The 18865-nt window shown below is 33.5% G+C and overlaps 1 protein-coding gene across 6 annotated transcripts in view; it reads left to right on the top strand.

The window, feature by feature from the left end:
- SSBP2 (single stranded DNA binding protein 2) overlaps positions 1-18865 on the top strand; it is a gene marked incomplete at both ends in the record, with an annotated part of 264899 nt that overhangs the window by 93518 nt on the left and 152516 nt on the right. For all 6 annotated transcript variants that reach the window (XM_084234129.1, XM_084234130.1, XM_084234134.1 and 3 more), the window contains 2 exons: positions 1584-1645; positions 8668-8752. In XM_084234129.1, coding sequence (XP_084090255.1) covers positions 1584-1645; positions 8668-8752 — 147 coding nt within the window. The remainder of the gene's footprint in view (positions 1-1583; positions 1646-8667; positions 8753-18865) is intronic.

Here is an 18865-nt window from a genome sequence, read left to right on the forward strand (position 1 = left end):
AAATAACTATACATATCTAATTTTCTAATCTTTACAAAGTTTCTCTGTTTGCTCTGTTTTTAAGAGCAAATTACTTGTCTGCTTCAAGGTTCTCAATGATTTACATTTTGTGAACTTAACTTTACAACATGCAAACAGCTTCAGTGATTTTAATTGCACTTACAATTAACCATATCTTCCTTATAGAAGAGTTTTTGCTTTCTACATTTAGGTTCATATTCTGAGTTCCATTTATAACTAAAAAAAATACTTTTGGGTATAAGAACTAACTGCTTACATAGTAGATGATAGAAAGGATTCCTTGTGTTTTTTTTTTTTTAAATCTATAATTATAGTTTATGTCCTACCAGAATTAAGGACCTGTGGGATATAGTCTACTGACAGGGTATTGTTAAATAGTTTTTAAAGTAGTAAATTAAGCAATCAATGTATATTGCACTATATATATATCTGTATATATAAAGATTATTGGGTTTTGAGGTCTTTCTGGATCATGTTAAAGTTATAACACTTCTAATCATCTTTCTGTTCTTTCTCTTCCTTCACTGCTTTGTTTTCCACAACAGCCATTTGTCACCTTCTATGTCTAATATAAAGTCTCTCTCTCTCTCTCTCTCTCTCTCTCTCTCTCTCTCTCGTGTTTGTTTATGGTCTAATTTCCCTACTAAAGGATGAATGCAAACATCCTTATCTATCTTTTTTACTGCTCTTCAGTGCTAATCCATCCAGCTTTCCAATTTCTACATTTACTTTGTAAAGTATATTTAGTGAGACCTTTAAAGTTTTGATATATATTGTCCTAGCATAAATTTTTATTGTAGTGAACTCCAATTTGTCTGAAATATAAACAATTGGAACTATAACAATTGGAAACTTAATATTACTGTCTCTTATAATCTATTTTATGGAAGACATATGCCTTTTTACTCCTACCCTACCAAATCAAGAATTTATTAAAAAGATCAATCCTTAAAGTATAATGTAGAGTCTGTACATATTAAGCCCAACCTCTTATCTGGGTTGATGATAAATGATTTTCATGCTCATGTTAGTAACAATGGGTTTGATGTGCCGTAAGATTCTCATACAGGACCTCCCTGGTGGCGCAGCAGTTGAGCGCTGGGCTGCAAAGCTGCCCGCAGCCTCTGCAGCGCTGGTTTGATCCCCGGCTGCCCGCGAGGGTCCCACATGGAGCGCAGACCTCTCCTGCCACGCCCGCTGCTCCCCTCAGCAGTGTACTTTGTCAGTCTGCCTGCTCTACTCCCCGCTCTGGCTCTGGTGGATTCTCTCACCCTCCTGTGCTTCTGACTGTACCTAGTGCTTGTATAAATAAATAAATAAATAAAACTTAAAAAAAAAAAAAAAGATTCTAATACACCTTTTGAAATTCTGGCACATGGGAAGCAAATTTAGGAAAATAATGGTGGCCTGTTATCTCATAGACTATCCAGTCATACAACTTAAGAATAGTATGAAAATTTATTAAAATGATATATTTTAATATTTTAAATGGGAAAATATTGCTTTATAATGTGTTTAGGGGGAAAGTATTAAGAAATTAATGTATCTTTTATTCATTTTAGATAAGATGGGAAAAAAACATCACACTGGGGGAGCCACCAGGATTCTTACATTCTTGGTGGTGGTAAGTACTTTTTATTCCATTTTTACTAGATTGATGTTGCATTTCTTTATACCTGTTTGTTGTTTCATATTTCTTTTATTTTTTTAAATATTCTGCAATGATTTTTGAAAGGTAACACTTAAAAAAAACCCAACATTAGTGCTATTTAACTTAAAGGTATTATTATTGAGTCAAAATGGTATGTGGAATCTCCAACTGTATGATTCTTTAGTAGTCAACTCAGCTGCCATGATAAAATGGCACAGACTAGACGGACCAAACAACAGGAATTTATTTTGTCATTGTTCTGGCGGCTACAAGTCTAAGATGGTTCATTTCTGGTGAGAGCTCTTTCTCGTTTGTAGAATACTGCTTTCTCACCGTGTCCTCTGCGACAGACATGACTGTCTAGCATCTCTTCTAAGGGCACTAACCCCATGATGGGGCCTCTACCCTTGTGACCTCAGCTAAACTCGAGGGTACGATAAATGGTGGTTTTGGTGAATTTTTAGGGGAGTGAAGAGTAGTACAAAACAAATTTGAAATAATTCCTTACAGACTCAGGTTAGAACTGACCAGGATCACACTAAGAGATGCTAGGCAGTGCTGAAGGCTTTGTTGATAACAGAACCTATACATTTCCCTGTGGCATGTGATTTTCTGCAGCAGCAGTTGGTAATCCAGGTATTTGCATGTACAAGCTAGGCTTAATTTTTTTTAATTTTTTCCATTTATTCAATAGAAGCATTTCAGTGCATTATACACTCATCTCTCAGCATTTTATTTAAAAGAAAAAACCCAAAAGCTCTATTTAGTGCTATGTACCTTATTTCCTTGGTATGTTATTCTAGTAAGGCAGTTTTCAGGAGAGAGATTGAAAAGATAAATCTTTCTCCTGAAAACTGCCTTACTAGAAGTCCTGTGGTAAACAGAACCGCACTTGGTCAGTTGTGGTTGTGGGTTTCTCTTGTTTGTCTCATATACGTGTGGCAGGAACAGGTGCAGTCCCTGGCTCAGAGTTGTTCCTGTATTTGGAACAACGGTTTATTACTGTTAAGCATTATCATTGTGCTGTTTCCTGTTTTAAAATGTTAATATTATGAGTTTATTTTCATTTTATATAATACATATTTATAATATCTAGATCTAAACTGTAAATACTTACCTACTGAATGTTATTGAGTGTCTTCACCTGTTAACACTTACTTTTTGCTTCGAGTTAGGTCTACAAAGTGGCATAAGAAACTGCTTTAAGAGTCTGTCCCTTGTGTATTAGTGTGCTAAAACAAAGTGAGAATTTTGCATTTTGAATTTTCCACTGTAGAATTTATTGTTTCTTGAACCTATTTCCCTTTTAGTATCTTTCTCGTGAATGTGACCTATGTCTTTCTGTAGTTGGTTGATAATAACTTACTGAATTATTAGGCTTTTTGTTTATGCTATTTTGGTTTTAGCTGTCAGAAGGTACAACTCTTAAGTATGCCATTGATCTTCCTTTTTTTACTTCTCTTAGGTTCAGAGATGCTTTTTATGGTTTTAGTATTTTAAATAGTTCGATTCATAATTGGGGATATGAAAGAAATTATAAAAAAATGGACACATTTTTAGACTAAATTTATTTGTTCCATTTAATCTAGCACATGCAAAATATATAGTTCCAGTATTTTCAGTTTTTCAAATGTTCTTCCCTAAAATTACTAACATATCCAGTAGGTGTCTACGTATATTACCTACATAAATCAGTGATTCTTAATTTTGAGGTCATAAAGTCCTCTGACATCTGGTGAAAAGCTTTGGATCCCTTCTTCCAGTAAACTTTCCAGATCCTAAGCTTTCTGGATTATAGTGTTTAGTCAGCCATGACTGTTGACTTTAAATTCTGTGGATGCCTGACTTAACTTTCGGAAAAAAACAGTGTTTTAGAGGCCCTTTTGGCTTTTTTAAAAATTAATAATGCTTCTTAAGAGTAATTTTAATATACTCACAACAAAACTGACAGGAAGACAGAGATTTCCCATATATCTCTGCTACACACACACACACACACATACACACACACTTTGGTGAGGTGTCTGTTCTGATCTTTGGCCCATTTTTATTTATTTTTAAAGATTTATTCATTTATGCACACAGCTGGGTACAGGCTAGAGGTGTGGGGGTGAAAGGATTCACCAGAGACAGAGTGGGGAACAGAACAGGCAGACTGATGAAATACACTGCTGAGGGGAGCAGCGGGCCAGACAGGAGAGGTCTGCTGCGCCATGTGGGCTGCTCCCTGGCCAGCCTGGAATCGAACTCATGCTGCAGTGGCTGCGGACTGCTTCAGTATGTTGCATATTAACCCCTTGCGCCACCAGGGAGGCCCCTGGCCCATTTTTAATTGGGTTGTTTGTGTTCTTATTGTTGAATTTTAAGTATCCTTTTGTATATTTTGGAAAACAGACCTTTATCACAGTGTCTTTTGCAAATTGTTTTTTCCCTAGTCTGTGGCTTGTTCTTCTTACATTGTCTCTTACAGAGATGATTTTAATTTTAATGAAATCCAGTTTATCAGTTTTTTTTCCAAGGATCATGCTTTTACTGCTGTTTATAGAAAAGTCATTGACCATATACCCAAGATCAACCTAGTTTTCTTAACTTTATTTTCAAGGAGTTTTGTAGTTTTATGTTATACATTTAGGTGTGTGACCCATTTTTAATTAATTTTTGTCAGAGTGTAAATATCTATGTCTAGAGTAATTTTTTTCCCTCTGCATGTTGTTGTCCACTTATTCGAACATCATTTATTGAAAAGGCTATCTTTGCTCCATTATATTGCCTCTGCTCTTTTGTCAATGATCAGCTAACTACTTATGTGAGTCTATTTCTTTTTCCTTTTTTTAAAATTAATTTTTATTGTTTTGCTTTTTAAATATTTTTATTTTTGAGGTAACATTGTTTTACAATAGGAATTTCTATCCTGTTTTATTGCTCTTTGTCCTTTTCATTAATAAAATGTCTTGATTACCGTAGCTTTTTAAGTCTTAAAATTCAGTAATTTTTGTCCTCCAACTTTGTTCTTTTCCTTTAGTATTGTGTTGGTTATTCTGATCTTTTTCCTCTACATATAAGGTTTAGAATTAGTTTGTAAATTATCTATAAAATAGCTTACTGGAATATTGATTGGAATTGCACGAAATATGTAACTCAATTGGGGAAAAGTGACACACTGATAATATTGAGACTGTATAGTAACTGAGATGAAAAGAGTGGGGTAGGTAAAGGACGTATAAAAAAATATACATGCACTAAAATGCAGAATAAAATACAAGATCTTTGAGAGGCAATGGCCTTGGAGAGGAGCAGGAGATAAATATGGGATAGAGGAAAGCATGTGATTTTATTTTCTGGAACTTTGTTTCTGATGTCTTTTTCTTTCCCAGTTTGCACCATGCCCAGTTCTGTAGCATTTCCCATGCCACCCATGTTCATTCTTTTACCTGGATCAGATCCCCTTTGAAAATGTATTTCCTGTTTGTATGTTTTAATGAAAGGTCTCAGCTCTTCTATGAATTTCAGAAATAGAAATGCCAAGAAACTTCTTGCCTCTGAAATTAATTTCCTTTTCAATTTGTGTAGGTTAAAAAGATATGCTTTCTAAAACTTAGTTCCTGCCTTTATAACTTTAAATACTATGTCCCTTTTTTAATTGATTATATATATATATAAAATAACCATTGAAATAACTTTGGCTCTTTTTTAATTGATTATATATATAAAATACCCATTGAAATAACTTTGGTTCTCTGTATGTATTTCTGAAATTAAATATATATGATGTTAGAGAGAAAAGAAACTAATAACCAAGATTATCATGAGAATTCATTTTATTCACCTGACTCTGAGAAATCAAATCTGGCAGTATGCTAGCAAGATTGCATATGGTTTTACAATGTAATGAATGGCATGAAGTATAAGTAAGAAAAAAAAAAAACAAATATCTACGTGACAACTGTAGCATTGGAATCAGTAAACTGGTTTGCTAGAATGGTGTAATGTTTATAATTAACTCATCTTACTCATCTTCTGTCATCACCGTAATTGGTGGTTTATTTACTTTATTATCATTTATTTATTAACTCAATGTAAGCTAAAAGTAGAATAGGAGTATAATCACAAGAGGGGAATAAAAAGTGTTATAAGAGAGGAGACAAAGAATAGTCAAGATGTAGAAAAATGGCAAAGTGTATCTGGGAGAATAGAAAAGTGAAATACAGAAGGAAAAGTGATGTGGAGAAGATATTGCTAAAAGGCTGCTTATATCTTCCACTAGCTGTGAAGGATTAGAAAGGAAATTGAGGCAAATTTTAATGAGTTAAAAAAAAAAACTGTTGTACCCTAACAAATGGTCTCTCCTGGAAAATGTCTAATGTGTTCTGGAAATAATACATATACTGTTAATGAGAGAGTATTTATCTTGGTTAGATCTCATTGGTTTATTGTTTAAGTTGTCTGTTTCCTTGCTTATCCTATGGTTCTGTCATTCATTGAGAAGGAATAATCAGAGATATTTCCAAGTATTGTTACTCTCCTTTGGATAAATGTCTTTAAAGGATATATTTCTTTACCTTTCTTCAAAGATAATATATATAGGCAATGTAGGATTATTAGAAATACCACATATAAAGTTAATCCTTTTTGTAATTTATTATCTCTAATTTTGATATTGTAAATTTAACTTCGATTAAATCCATAAAGGTAATCTTAAAAATAGAACTAGGGCCTCCCTTGTGGCTTAGTGGTTGAGCACTGGGCTGCGAAGCTGCCTGCAGCCTCTGCAGCACCGGTTCAATCCTCAGCCACCAGCGAGGGTTCCACATGGCTCCTAGACCTTTCCTGCCACACCTGCTGCTCCCCTTAGCAGTGTTCTTTGGTCTTTCTGCCTGTTCTGCTCCCCGCGCTGGTGAATTCTCTTACCCTCCCGCGCTTCTGACTGTACACAGTGCTTGTATAAATAAATAAATCAATCTTTAAATAAATCAATAAAAATAGAACTAGAAAGTGTTATATTCTAAGATTAAAATTTTAATTACATATGTATAAATGATCATTGACAGTACTTAATACGTTTTAGGGGTTACCCCAACCATGAATTATTTTTCTCTGCCTGTTCCATAAGACTGCTCTTTAAAAGTAACATTGGAGGGGCCTTCCTGGTGGCGCAAAGGGTTAAGACACAGCACTATAAAGCTTCCCACAGCCACTGTACCATGAGTTCAATCCCAGGCCAGGGAGATAACCCACATGGTGCAGCAGACTTCTCCTGTTGAGCCCATTGCGCTCCTCAGCAGTGTATTTCTGTTACCCATCTGTTCCCCACTCTGTCCGCCTGTTCTGTTCTCCACTTTGTCTCTGGTGAATCCTCTCACCCCCACACCTCTGGCCTGTACCCTACTTCTTGTATGCATAAATAAATAAATCTTAAAAAAAGTAACATTGGAATAATTTTCTAGAGTCCTTCTGATATTTTGCTAGAAAATTAGGGATCAAGAAAGGATATTAACATGTTTGTTGTAATATTACACATATGATCTATGACTGACCTAAACATAACTGTCATTATAGAATTTTGGTTCTAAGAGTTTTAAAGTTTCTTAAGAAACATGAAAATAAGAATAATTGCAATATTCTACAATCCATAACTTACCTTATCCAAGGTAGAAAACTTGTAGCTCTAGACTTATATATCTGTAATTCTTGTAATTTTTAGTCCCACAGTGGGAGGCCAAGTACAAAGTATAACTGCTGTCACTTTCCTAAAAGAATTGAAATGTGATTAAATTATTTTTGTCTTTATTGTTTTGTTTTTCTTGTTTATTGTAGAAATTGAAGAGGAAAAAGTATTGCTCAACTTTTTGTATTACTGATCTCCAAGAATAATCTTATTTTAATAAATTGTGTTGTAAAACCTACAGTGTATTTTCCTCTGGGTAAGGAGGGAAATTCAGACTAATTGAATCTTGAAGGGTCAAAGCAAAGAGGCCAAGTTCAATATACCAAGCTTTATTGTACTGTTGTTACCTGTACCCTCAGTATAATTTACCTGCTTAAATACATTCATTTTAAGCTTTTATACACGCTAATTACAGTATTGATGATGTTATTAGTAGTATGCTTACTATATAGCTAACACTCATTTGTTATATACTTTAATTTTCTCAACCTCATTTTCTAGAGGAGGAAATAGTGTATGTGATCTGTTTTAGTAAGTTGGTCTTATAACTAGAAAGGTTCACTTCTGTCTCTGATATGTCCTATCAGAGACATTTTTTCATTTTTACTGAGTGCAAAATGTGTAATAAAAGCTATCTTCTGATCAGTACAATTGTCTTTATCACCAGCAATTTTAGACATTTGCTTTCTTAATTTTTAATCCCTTGCTTGTGTTCACTGTTAATTTTATAGATGGGAAGGATGACCAGAACCACGTTTTTTGTTATGTGTATATTATTTTTCCCAACCAGTTCTACCTGGCTTTATCCCATTGTTCTTGATGGATTTTTTTAATTTTCAAAATTACTTTCACACTTTGCAAATTGCAAGGGAAAACAAAAGGATATTTTAAGGAAATTTGTTGGAGCAGTGTGATTTACCGATCAGTGTATTAACTAGGGAGTTGGACAACAAAATTATGTTGAGAAAATTACTGAGTCACTTTATTCTTTAATGATTAAATTAAGAAATTATATACTGTTTTTATGCTTAGTGGAAAAGTATTATAATTATTTCAGTCATGTGGTTAGGTCATGTGAACAATTAAGAATGACAGCTTAAATTTTTAATTATTTTGTCCTTTTAGAGAAATCTTGCATTTCTGGAAGCTGGCTAGGTTTTATCCTGTGATTATCTGAAGGTCCTGTCTGAGTTAAAATCTTTCAAAGAACATTTGTCCTGAAAAAGAAAATAGATTTTGTATAAAGAATAGTATGATTCAGTTTTTGGAATTATGTTCTCTCATTTGGTGTTATATGATTTTCTTAATGTCACCATAATTACTTTTTTAGCGTGTTTTGGGATCTCTACTGTGCAGCTCCAGAAAGACGGGAAACATGTGAACATTCAAGTGAAGCAAAAGCCTTCCACGATTATGTAAGTTAATATGTAATTTTACTAAGATACATGGTCACTTTTCTTTCTAACCACTGCGCTAAAAAAAAATTATATGGGACCATCTATTCTTTGCTACTTAAGAAACTGGAGAGGTTTTTTTGTTTTGTTTTGTTTTGTTTTTTTTAATAGCTTATTTACCTTTAAAAGTGAAATATAAATTGGTGTTTGAATCTTGTTGAAGAAGCTTAGGTTAAGAAAATAGTTCTGACTCCAAGCTGTTAAAGGTATTTCTTTAAGTATGCCTGATTCTTGAGATTTCAGATTTATAAAAATTAAATAATTCTTTATTCTACACAGTCATCATAAGAATTCTGTAAATGATAGCTCTTCTTTTGCAGATAAGATTTTAAAAGTATATATAAATATACTTTTTGCATCTTTTGGTAAAGTATCATAAGCTTAAATATCCCCTTTACTAAATTCAGTTTTACAAATAAAATGTAATGTAAATTAAAGGAAATATAGGAGAGCAAAAGATTCTGTGCAAAAATGATAAGGAAAGGCAGTGGACTGTCTTTGGCTAAGTTATGTACATTGAACATATATGAATTGTGAGAATTGATGGTATCAAGGAATAGAAATGTACAAAAAGTAGGGAAAAATTTATGAATAGTGAAAATATTCCTAGGGCTGGAAAAAAATGTTTGCAGAACTGACTGTAAAAGGTACCCAGATTGAGTTTGGGATAGAGGAAATTCAGTTTGCTTGGTTGTGGGGAAGTGGAGTTGGGGGTAGAGCCTGAGGAAATATCTAACACTAAGTACTGAAAATGTAACCATCAGGTTCTTGTTTTATTGGTAGAATGGAATCATCATTCTGTGTAGATGGCCTTAAAAACCAAAACCAGGGCTCAAAAGGGAAAAAGATCTTGGGCCTCCAAAGGGAAATACTTCAGTCTTAGAATGAAGGGTAGAAATAACCAGAAGAATTATAACCCCAGAAGCAGCGCAGAGAAGAGATTGCAGACTTAAGAGAAGTGAAAATGTTGGGCTTCTGGCAGGGACTGTATAATACTTTAACCATGTACTAAACTGATTAAGATGAGATTGCTCGTGGTCACCTCATCTGATATTGATTGTACTCATAAAGCTTGTTATGTACTAAATAGTGGCTCTTGGGGACAAGTGAGTGAAAGGGATGCTACTGCACATAAAGAAAAAGTAGAGAAGTGGCAGATAAGGCAGGACCGGGGACACAGTGTTTATAGCTAAACAATCTCATTTTCCTTTTTTCCCTTGGGTGGTGGCAGAAAGTAAAGGAGAGACCCAATCATGAATAGTGTAAGGGTCTGACTAGAGTGGGCCACCCCATCTCATCTGTCTTTTTACACTAAGAAAAACTTGCTTAGCTTAGATTTAGCCTGCCAGACATTGAAAAGGTTTCTTAGTATCCACTGATTTTGACAACTAGATGGTCATTGTTCTGAAGAATATACAATACTCATTTTATATATATATATATATATAATATATAATACTCTGCACTTTAAGAAAGTAATTTAAATGCTTTTTCCAAATTCCACTGCATAGATACATTCCACTGTGCACCATGGAGAGCTTATAATTTAGCATCTCTCTTAGAAGCATTTGATAAATTATTATTGTCTTTGTCACAGCTGTCATCATCATCATCATTTTCACTCAAGGCACTTTCAATATTTCAGAGTATTCATACTAATTAGCTTTCAAAACCTACTATTTCAGAGTTTTGAAAATGAGGATTGGCCAGAGGTAGGAGTGAAATTAGAAGAGATTTTAAAGGAATAACTCCTTACTATGTAATTTTGTCCTGAGAAAATATGGTTTAGAAAAAATTTCAGTATTTGGTTGGTATAGTTCGTTGTGAATGTTATCACATGTTTTATCAAGATGTTTAATAATTTTATCTTAAATATTATTTTTAAGAAATTTTACTTAAATGACATTTTTGTTATCTTTAAAACATTCATATGCAGTGGTGCTGCATCTCCAAATTTTTATTAAAATAGAGGTTAATGGAAGGTAGAGCTTGACATACATGTAATAATATATTAAATGGACTTTTAGAATTGTATTTGTTTCTTGTAGTATACTTGGATGGTAACAGTGTTTAGATGTTTAGATGAATAAATGGCCTGAATTTTTCATATAATTTCTGAATGATGAACATAATTTATATTTAAAATGTAGATATAGAAGTTTGAAAGACTCGGAAGAAAATGGGAAACAGAAACAAGATTTTGGCAAAATTCTAGAATTCTAGAGTATATTATGGAACCATTTCTATAATAATTAATATGTAAACCTACTGAATTTCAAGGTAGTTCTCAAGGAAACATTCTGAAAAATATTTTCATCAATAACATAGTAAAATAAAAACTGCTATATAAATTTTGGTACCTTTAAAAAGTTATTTTATAGTCCCATTTATCTGTAAGATTGAATGCACAATGAAAGATAAAGTGCTGTTTTGAAGAAATAGTGGAGTGATAATGAGGCATTAATAATGAATAATCCTTTTAATTAAAATATAGACTAAAATGTTAAAAATTATTTTTGCTTGGAATTGGGGTTATGTATAATTTTTACTTTTTCTATAAATATTTCTGAAATTTCCAAATATCTACAGAAAATTAGTTTTATATTCATAACATTTGCTTTAAAAAAGATTACATTTAAGTAACTTTCAATCTCTCTCCTGAAATTAGGAAATAAAAACTTTAGTAAAATAAAATTTAAGCTTGAAGTGGTTATATTTCATATCCCCATGTTACTTGCATGGGTGTTTACCATGTCTCTTATTTTCAAATGTGCATGTATTAAGAGAGAGCTCTATAAACTAAATAGCTGCAATTGTGAGCCATTCTATAATTTTAAATAACTTTCTTTAGGTAATTATTTTCCCAGAAATATCTTTGACTTTTGGTTTTTAATTTTTTTTGGTTTGTATGCTGAACTGTTAGCTCTTTAGACTAAGGATTTTTGTTACTTTATTACTTTATTTTCCAAATGATTATAGATGCAGTGTCAGTTTCCTTTTTCTCAAAACATTCTGTCCATACTTATTGTGAGAAAAAGGGGAGAAAATATTTAAGATAAGTAATCCTTGATCTTGCATTTATATTTTAAAATATATGAGTTATTTAGCATCTATAGTCAATGCTAAGTATAAAATAATATTTAGAAATAGTTAATAATGTATAAGAATGCACTTTTGGATGACAAAGCTACCTAAAACTCAAAATGATTCTGTACAAGTCAGGATAATGGCTCCTTACCAGAGGTAGGCTTGTTTATGATTGGATGGAACTCAGGAAGTGGCTTCTGAGATGGTTGACAGTGTTCTTTTTCCTGACCACAAAGGTGGTATTTTACAATAACCATGTGTTTGCTTTATAATAGCTCATAATGTTATACATTCGTGTGTGGGGAGTGTGTGTGTGTGTGTGTGTATGTATATGTACACATATACATAAACATGCAAACAAAATTTTAAAAACAAAGTTAAGATAATTAACTTTAGAAAAAGAATATACACAATTGTTTCTAATGTATTTCCAGGTATTGCTGTTATTCTTCCCTGAGGAATAATGGCAGGATATCTAGGAATGATCTCCACTCAACTCTTTCTTCTCTGTTATGACAGATACTGTGATGTATGTCTGTCTAGCTGATGATTTTCTAGGGGGGGAGTGGAGAATAGATTTGAAAGGAAAATTCATTCATAAGAAAATGTAGAGATTTTACTGTTTATTTTTATTTTATTTTTTTAAAGATTGATTTATTTATACATGCACTGTGTACAGTCAGAAGCGCAGGAGGGTGAGAGAATTCACCAGAGCCAGAGCGGAAAGCAGAGCAGGCAGAAGGACCAAAGTACACTGCTGAGGGGAGCAGTGGGCGGCAGGAGAGGTCTGCGCACCATGTGGGACCCTCGCAGGTGGCCGGGGATAGAACTGGTGCTGTAGAGGCTGCGAGCAGCTTTGCAGCCCAACACTCAACTGCTGCGCCACCAGGGGAGGCCCAGGTTTTACTGTTTAACAATTATTTTGACACATGGCTGGGAGATAACTAGTCTAGGTTAGCCTGGTTATTTTTCCTGGGTGAAAACTAGAGTCATATGAGCTATAAATTATTATTCTGTACTATAATACCATCATTTAAAGTTAACCCACATGTCAAGTGATTAAAGATAATTTGCACTAACATGAAGTTTACTGGACAAACTTTTATTTTCTCACCATTAGTGTATTTTTATTTTACGATGAAATCACAGGTCTATGCTTTTATATAGATTCAAAATTTACTATTTTTCTGCTGTAACATAACAGAATTGTTATATTTAACAGATTATTTTTATTTCATTTTTTAAGTATTTAGGAAAAATATATACAACTTAACTTTTTTTAAAAAAATTTATGCATATAAGAACTGGGGTGTAGGCCAGATGTGTGGGTTTGGCAGAGTGAGAGGATTCACCAGAGACAGAGTGGGGGCAGAACAGGTGGATTGACTAAAATACCGATAGCTTCATAGTTCTGAGACTTAACCCCTTGCGCCACCAGGGAGGCCCTACAACTTAACTTTTAATCAAAAGTCTTACAGTGATTACAATTTTAGTTCTTTGTTATGAAAGGAAGATTCCTTACTTGTCCTAAAACAAGATAGAGACAAAATATATTATTGCTTTAGCATGATGGTAATGAAATTACATTATTACAATGAGCTTTTTAGGAGTAGAGAATCAGATTCATTCTTCCCAAGGGTCTATCAAATAATAGATATTCAATAAATACTACCAGAACATGGCAGTCTTTTAGCTGGGAATGGAAATGTTTCACATCATTCAAATGTTCAGGCTTGAGTCAGAATTATTGAAAACCTGACTGATTTTTATATTCTTGCCTAAGAGTGTTTATAACACTTAAAATGGTTTTTGTTACAGGCTTGTAGTGATGGGATGCATTTTAAAATGATATATAGACACATAATACTATCCAAATTAAATCATAGGAGAACATTTTCACTTACACTACATGAAGATTTTTTTTTTACAAATAATCATACATGGTTCAGAAAATACTTGTGTAGAAACTACTTCAGAGAGTTAGGTGCATTCTTTGCTATGATCCTGTAACATCCTTTGTGTATCTCCTTAATACCCCTGTTTGTTAGGTTTTTGTAATGGAATGTTTTCTGTAATAATTTCTGCACTTTCTTGGGGAACAGCCTTTTGTCTTCTTTATATTTTTCATCCCCTGTGCCAAGCATGGTGCCAAATGAGATGTTCAATCACTTTCAGTGTTTATGAAAACGAATGATTAAATATGAAAATCTAATGAGTATGTCATTTATTCAATGTAACTAGATCTGTAGTTTCAGGAAGGTCATTTAATGATAGTTCTTAAAAAGAACCATTATATCCTTTTCTTTTTTTTCCTTATTTGTGGATTTAAAAAAATGTATTTTTTATATTCCCCATACAATTGCAACCCCCTATATCCTTTTTTCTTTCAAGGGAATTGCAGCTTCTCAGGATCATTCTGAATATTAAAATGGATATTAATGGAGCGCACAAGTTAACCTTTCTCCAGTTTGCTCTAAATATTTTATAAAATTAATTTTGAAGTAAACATATACAAAAAGAGTCAAATCAACTGTATGGTGAAAGATAGAATTACAGTAGTAAACCTAACAGATGTTGATTTATAATGTATACCTGAAACCTATGTATAAGTCAGTGTTATTGTAATTGTTTTTAAAAAGTAGAATTACATTTATAAATCTGTATTAAAAAGTAAAGAGAATTCCAAAATGCAAAAAATAATTAAAATATAGTAAAAAATAGAAATTATATGTAGAAGAAAAATCCAGAAGTGTTATCTGGGAAGAATCCCAGCCTCAGAGGTTTGCAGAGCATAACCTGACCATAAAGCAGATAACTAGGTTAGCAAGGTAGCTTCCCATAGCAGCCTGGCTCCTTCAAGGGAAGGAGAAAGGCAAATCACAGGCAGGTAGTTTATAACTCAAAATGCAGCCAGCACCAGGAGCATCAGCATAACTGTTATGCATCATAACTGTTATGCTGATGCCCCTGGCCCCAAGTGCCCAGGGAAACCCCACAGGACCAGATGGATGCTATGCACACAGTGGGTTGTGCTGCCAGTGAGGAACACGAGGCCAAGGAGTCAGCACTTTCTGAGCAAGTTGGAAGCATGTGGGCACTGACAGCAAGCCAGCCCCATTTCCAGGAGACGAGCAGTTACAAGTCACACTGTGATCACTATGACTACTTTACTGCCTCTGACTCCTGTATGACTTATTATATAAACTGCTCCCTATCAAGAAACAAAATAGTAATGTGATGCACTCAGTGAGAACATGCAGGGAAGCCCAGGAGCCTTGGAGGCCTGGCGCTCCCCAGAAGGGCTATAGTCAATACCCTCTTAATATCCAGAATGATGTCATATTTAGAATGATGTTTACCTGCTAAGATTTATCTTCTAAGGTATTTATATTTAAGATATTTTAAACTGCTTTTATTGAAATAATTAATCACAGTGTATGATTGAGAGGTTAGCGGTTCCTCTCATCAGGTACATGTCACTACACCAAACCCACCACCAAAGCATCCATAATCCGCTGTATATAATCCGCTGTACCCCCTTCCCACTCGCTCATCATCCCCCGCCCTACCCCACTGGTAACCTCAGTTCTTCTTTTACTCACTTTGTATTTGAAAACAAATTTAGATACAACAGCAACTGGTAAAGACAAAACAAGTGAATGAAAGCAGTGAGCAGAGGCTTTCTGTCTCGGGAGGCACTGCACTGGGAAATGTGCAGTGAGCAAACATATATGCAACCCCTGCTCTCATGGGTTTACCATCTAGCAAAAGAGAACTTTACCCAAGAAGTTTGAATATAAAATAGTACAATTTTTTATATATATTTAGATTTTGACATATAATGGACATAGTAAATAAATGCTCAAACAAATGAACATATTGGGCTGTAATTCTTAAACACTCCATGTAAGCTAGATTTCTTAATAGGCTGGGAACAAATAAAGTTACATTAAAAATCCATTAAGATGATTAAAACTGCTGAAAGTATTTATCAGTGTCTGTCAGTCAATATTTATGTCGTCGTTCACCTCAACAGAGAAGGGCATAATGAAATTCGTTATTTGTCCTATCCTTTGTTTCTATCCTTGTTTTCCTTTCCTATAGGATCCAGCTTAATTTATTTTGCAGTATATAAGCCTTATAAACAACCTTATTTTCTTTCTAGCATAAGGTATTTTTGTAATTTTGTTTCTGTATAAGCTATGTTGATTTGAAGATGTGCAATTGCCACTTTATCTATGAGATGTGTGTGTGTGTCTATTTCTATTTCCAAGCTGGAAATTGGGCCTAGAATTGCTTCTGGGTGAATTCTAAGTACTGCTAATAACTGTATTAGCTATTTTTTATACTTCTTTTGATCTTGAGATTTTCTGTAGGGCACTATGTTATTTCAGTCATTCAATGGGAAACATGAATAAAGAGAGGCAATCAGGTAAATGATAAAGTATTGTGGAAGAATTCCACTTTTAAAATCTTTTGTAGCATTATAAAGACATTATGAAATCCATAAAGAAATGAATGTGAGGGCCTGAATAGGAATGAGATTAAACAAACAGGATGGCTTTATTTAAAATTTGATTCATTGGTGAAAATAATATATATTCTTCAAACTATGTATTTTCAAGAAATTTCATCATAAGCCCCCCCCACTGTTAAATTAACTTTTATTAAAATCTAACTTCTGAATGTGAAACAATGAATATAGGTAGACCTTTTTCTTTACTGTTTTTGATAATGATGTTGCACTGCCTTTATGTTGCCAATAATGTAGTAATACAAAAAACAGTAATACAAAAAGGAAATATGATACTTCTCCAAAAATAGCATGTTTCTAACTTACTATTATAGAGTGATATGAAATTTATAAATTTAAAAGTCATGTAAGTCATATTGTATTATTTAAAGGAAAAGTAAAATATATCTAAACACCTTAATTTGTAGAGTCATATATCTGTAGGCACTTTATTTTTTATATATTGTAGAAAGTAATTTAAAATGATTGTATTTTGACAACTTAGAAAAGTGATAATCTCTTGTTTTTATTCCTTTTCCTTTCGATTTGAGGGAAAGAAACTAAAAATATTGGTAAAGCTGTTATTTCACTTATCCCAACCCACAGTTTTCAGGTTTTTTTTTTGAGGGGTTTATAGAGCTTTTTAAAGTAAGTGCCTCATAATTTAACAATATATATTCAGAGTTTACACAATAGCTAGTCAAGAAATAGCAAGTAGGGCTATAATGATGTGACACTATTTTTTACTAATAACATTTGATTGCATTTATTTTGAGTGTTAAGCTAGTCTTTATCCCATGTGTTTTTGGCCTAATACTTTTCCTCACCTATCTCTTGAGATTAAAACCATAAAAACTATAATACAAGGAATTATTTGCTGCCAGCCATAGCAGATAGATATTATCAGAGCCCAGAGCTTAGGAGCTAACTTTTGAGCTCTCTTGAAGGGAAGTCTCAGAATATCTAGAAAAAGTGGTATAGATATCTTAAAGGTAGATTTAGGATTTTTCTAACCAAAGTCAAGCCACTTTAAAGTGTATCTGATCACTGTTAAAACATCTAGATTTTTTTTTAAAAAAAGGGTATACAATTACAAACAAATTAATTGTAAGCAAGGTTATCAGTGAGGGAAATAATTCTGATAGATATAACTTAGGATCATTCTTTTATCGTTTCTTTATTAACTCTCTTTTGAGAGCCCACTTAAGTACAGGTTACTTTGATGGAGGATATGGCAGGGGCAAACATCTAAAAACTTTACTCCTTCTAGTGGTTCATAATCTGTTTGGCAAGGTAAATGAGCTGTATAACGTGAGTTATTGCTACAACTATATTATATAGATAATAACTTATATTGTGTGAGTTTAGACATGGTGGATGTGCTTTAGTTTCTTAGTAATGACAATGATTTGGATGAGGGGGCATATAACAGAGCACCTAACTGATGCTGGAACAATGTAAGGTATATTTAAGGAACACTAAGCAGAGCCAGTTGACTAGTGGGGAAAAGTCAAATACAGGATGAAAGCTTAACTAATGCTAGAATTATGAAACTATAAAGACACTGTGAAACTTTCCTTCCAGTATTCATGCTGACTTCTTGGACTCTTGAAAATACAATGGAAGGAAGGGAGAGAACACCTTACAAGGCACTTGACCCCTTTCTGTTATATTCAGAGTTCTCACTCCTTCCCAATTCCTTCAGTTTTCTCTAAGGGGAATCTTTAGTTAACTAGTTAACCAAGCCATAAATAAATATTTATTTATCCCCTTTATTCTCCTTTATCTCCAACTGGTTATCCAAGCCTATCAATTCCCTTGCCTAAACATTTCTTATACATGTCTTCTCTCTAATCCACTGAAATGCTTTAGTTCAAGGCTTCATTATGTTCCCACAGCATTACAACAGCTCTTTCTGTACCTGCCTCCCCTCTGCCCGCTCTGGGTTGAAGCACTGTTGTTCAAGGATTCTTGGTAAAATTCCTGAGTAAGCAACTCAGTCTTCCTAAAAAAAAAAAAAATCTTTTGTATCTTTGCAGTGTCAGGAATCCAAAACAGTACAAAAGCTTAAAAATTTGAAAACTCCTTATTTGATGAAACCTATTTATTTTATCTATCAGGAACCTGTTATCCAGAGAAGATTATGTCATTGTTTAAAAACTGATTTGAGGAAATCCCAGATTTTCTTAACTTTCATTGTTCTGCCTGAAACATACAGTGATCTTTTGAGCGTATTTTACGAACAACAAATTATATTTTGGACAGTTGATCTGGGGGGATTGTGTACCAGGAACTGAAGAGAAAGGGTTAAAAGCAAAGATTATGAAGAGGCTCTTCTGATAGTCTTAATATCAGCTGAAAACCTTCTAATTAGGGTGTGGCAATTGAAAATGAAGAATGAAAATAAAGAATAAAGATCAGATTATCTAGTTGTAAGGACTGAGGGCGAGAGAAAAATTATTAGATTGTAGTTG

This window comes from Talpa europaea, assembly GCF_964194135.1.
Source record: "Talpa europaea genome assembly, chromosome: 5".
Lineage (NCBI taxonomy): Eukaryota > Metazoa > Chordata > Mammalia > Eulipotyphla > Talpidae > Talpa > Talpa europaea.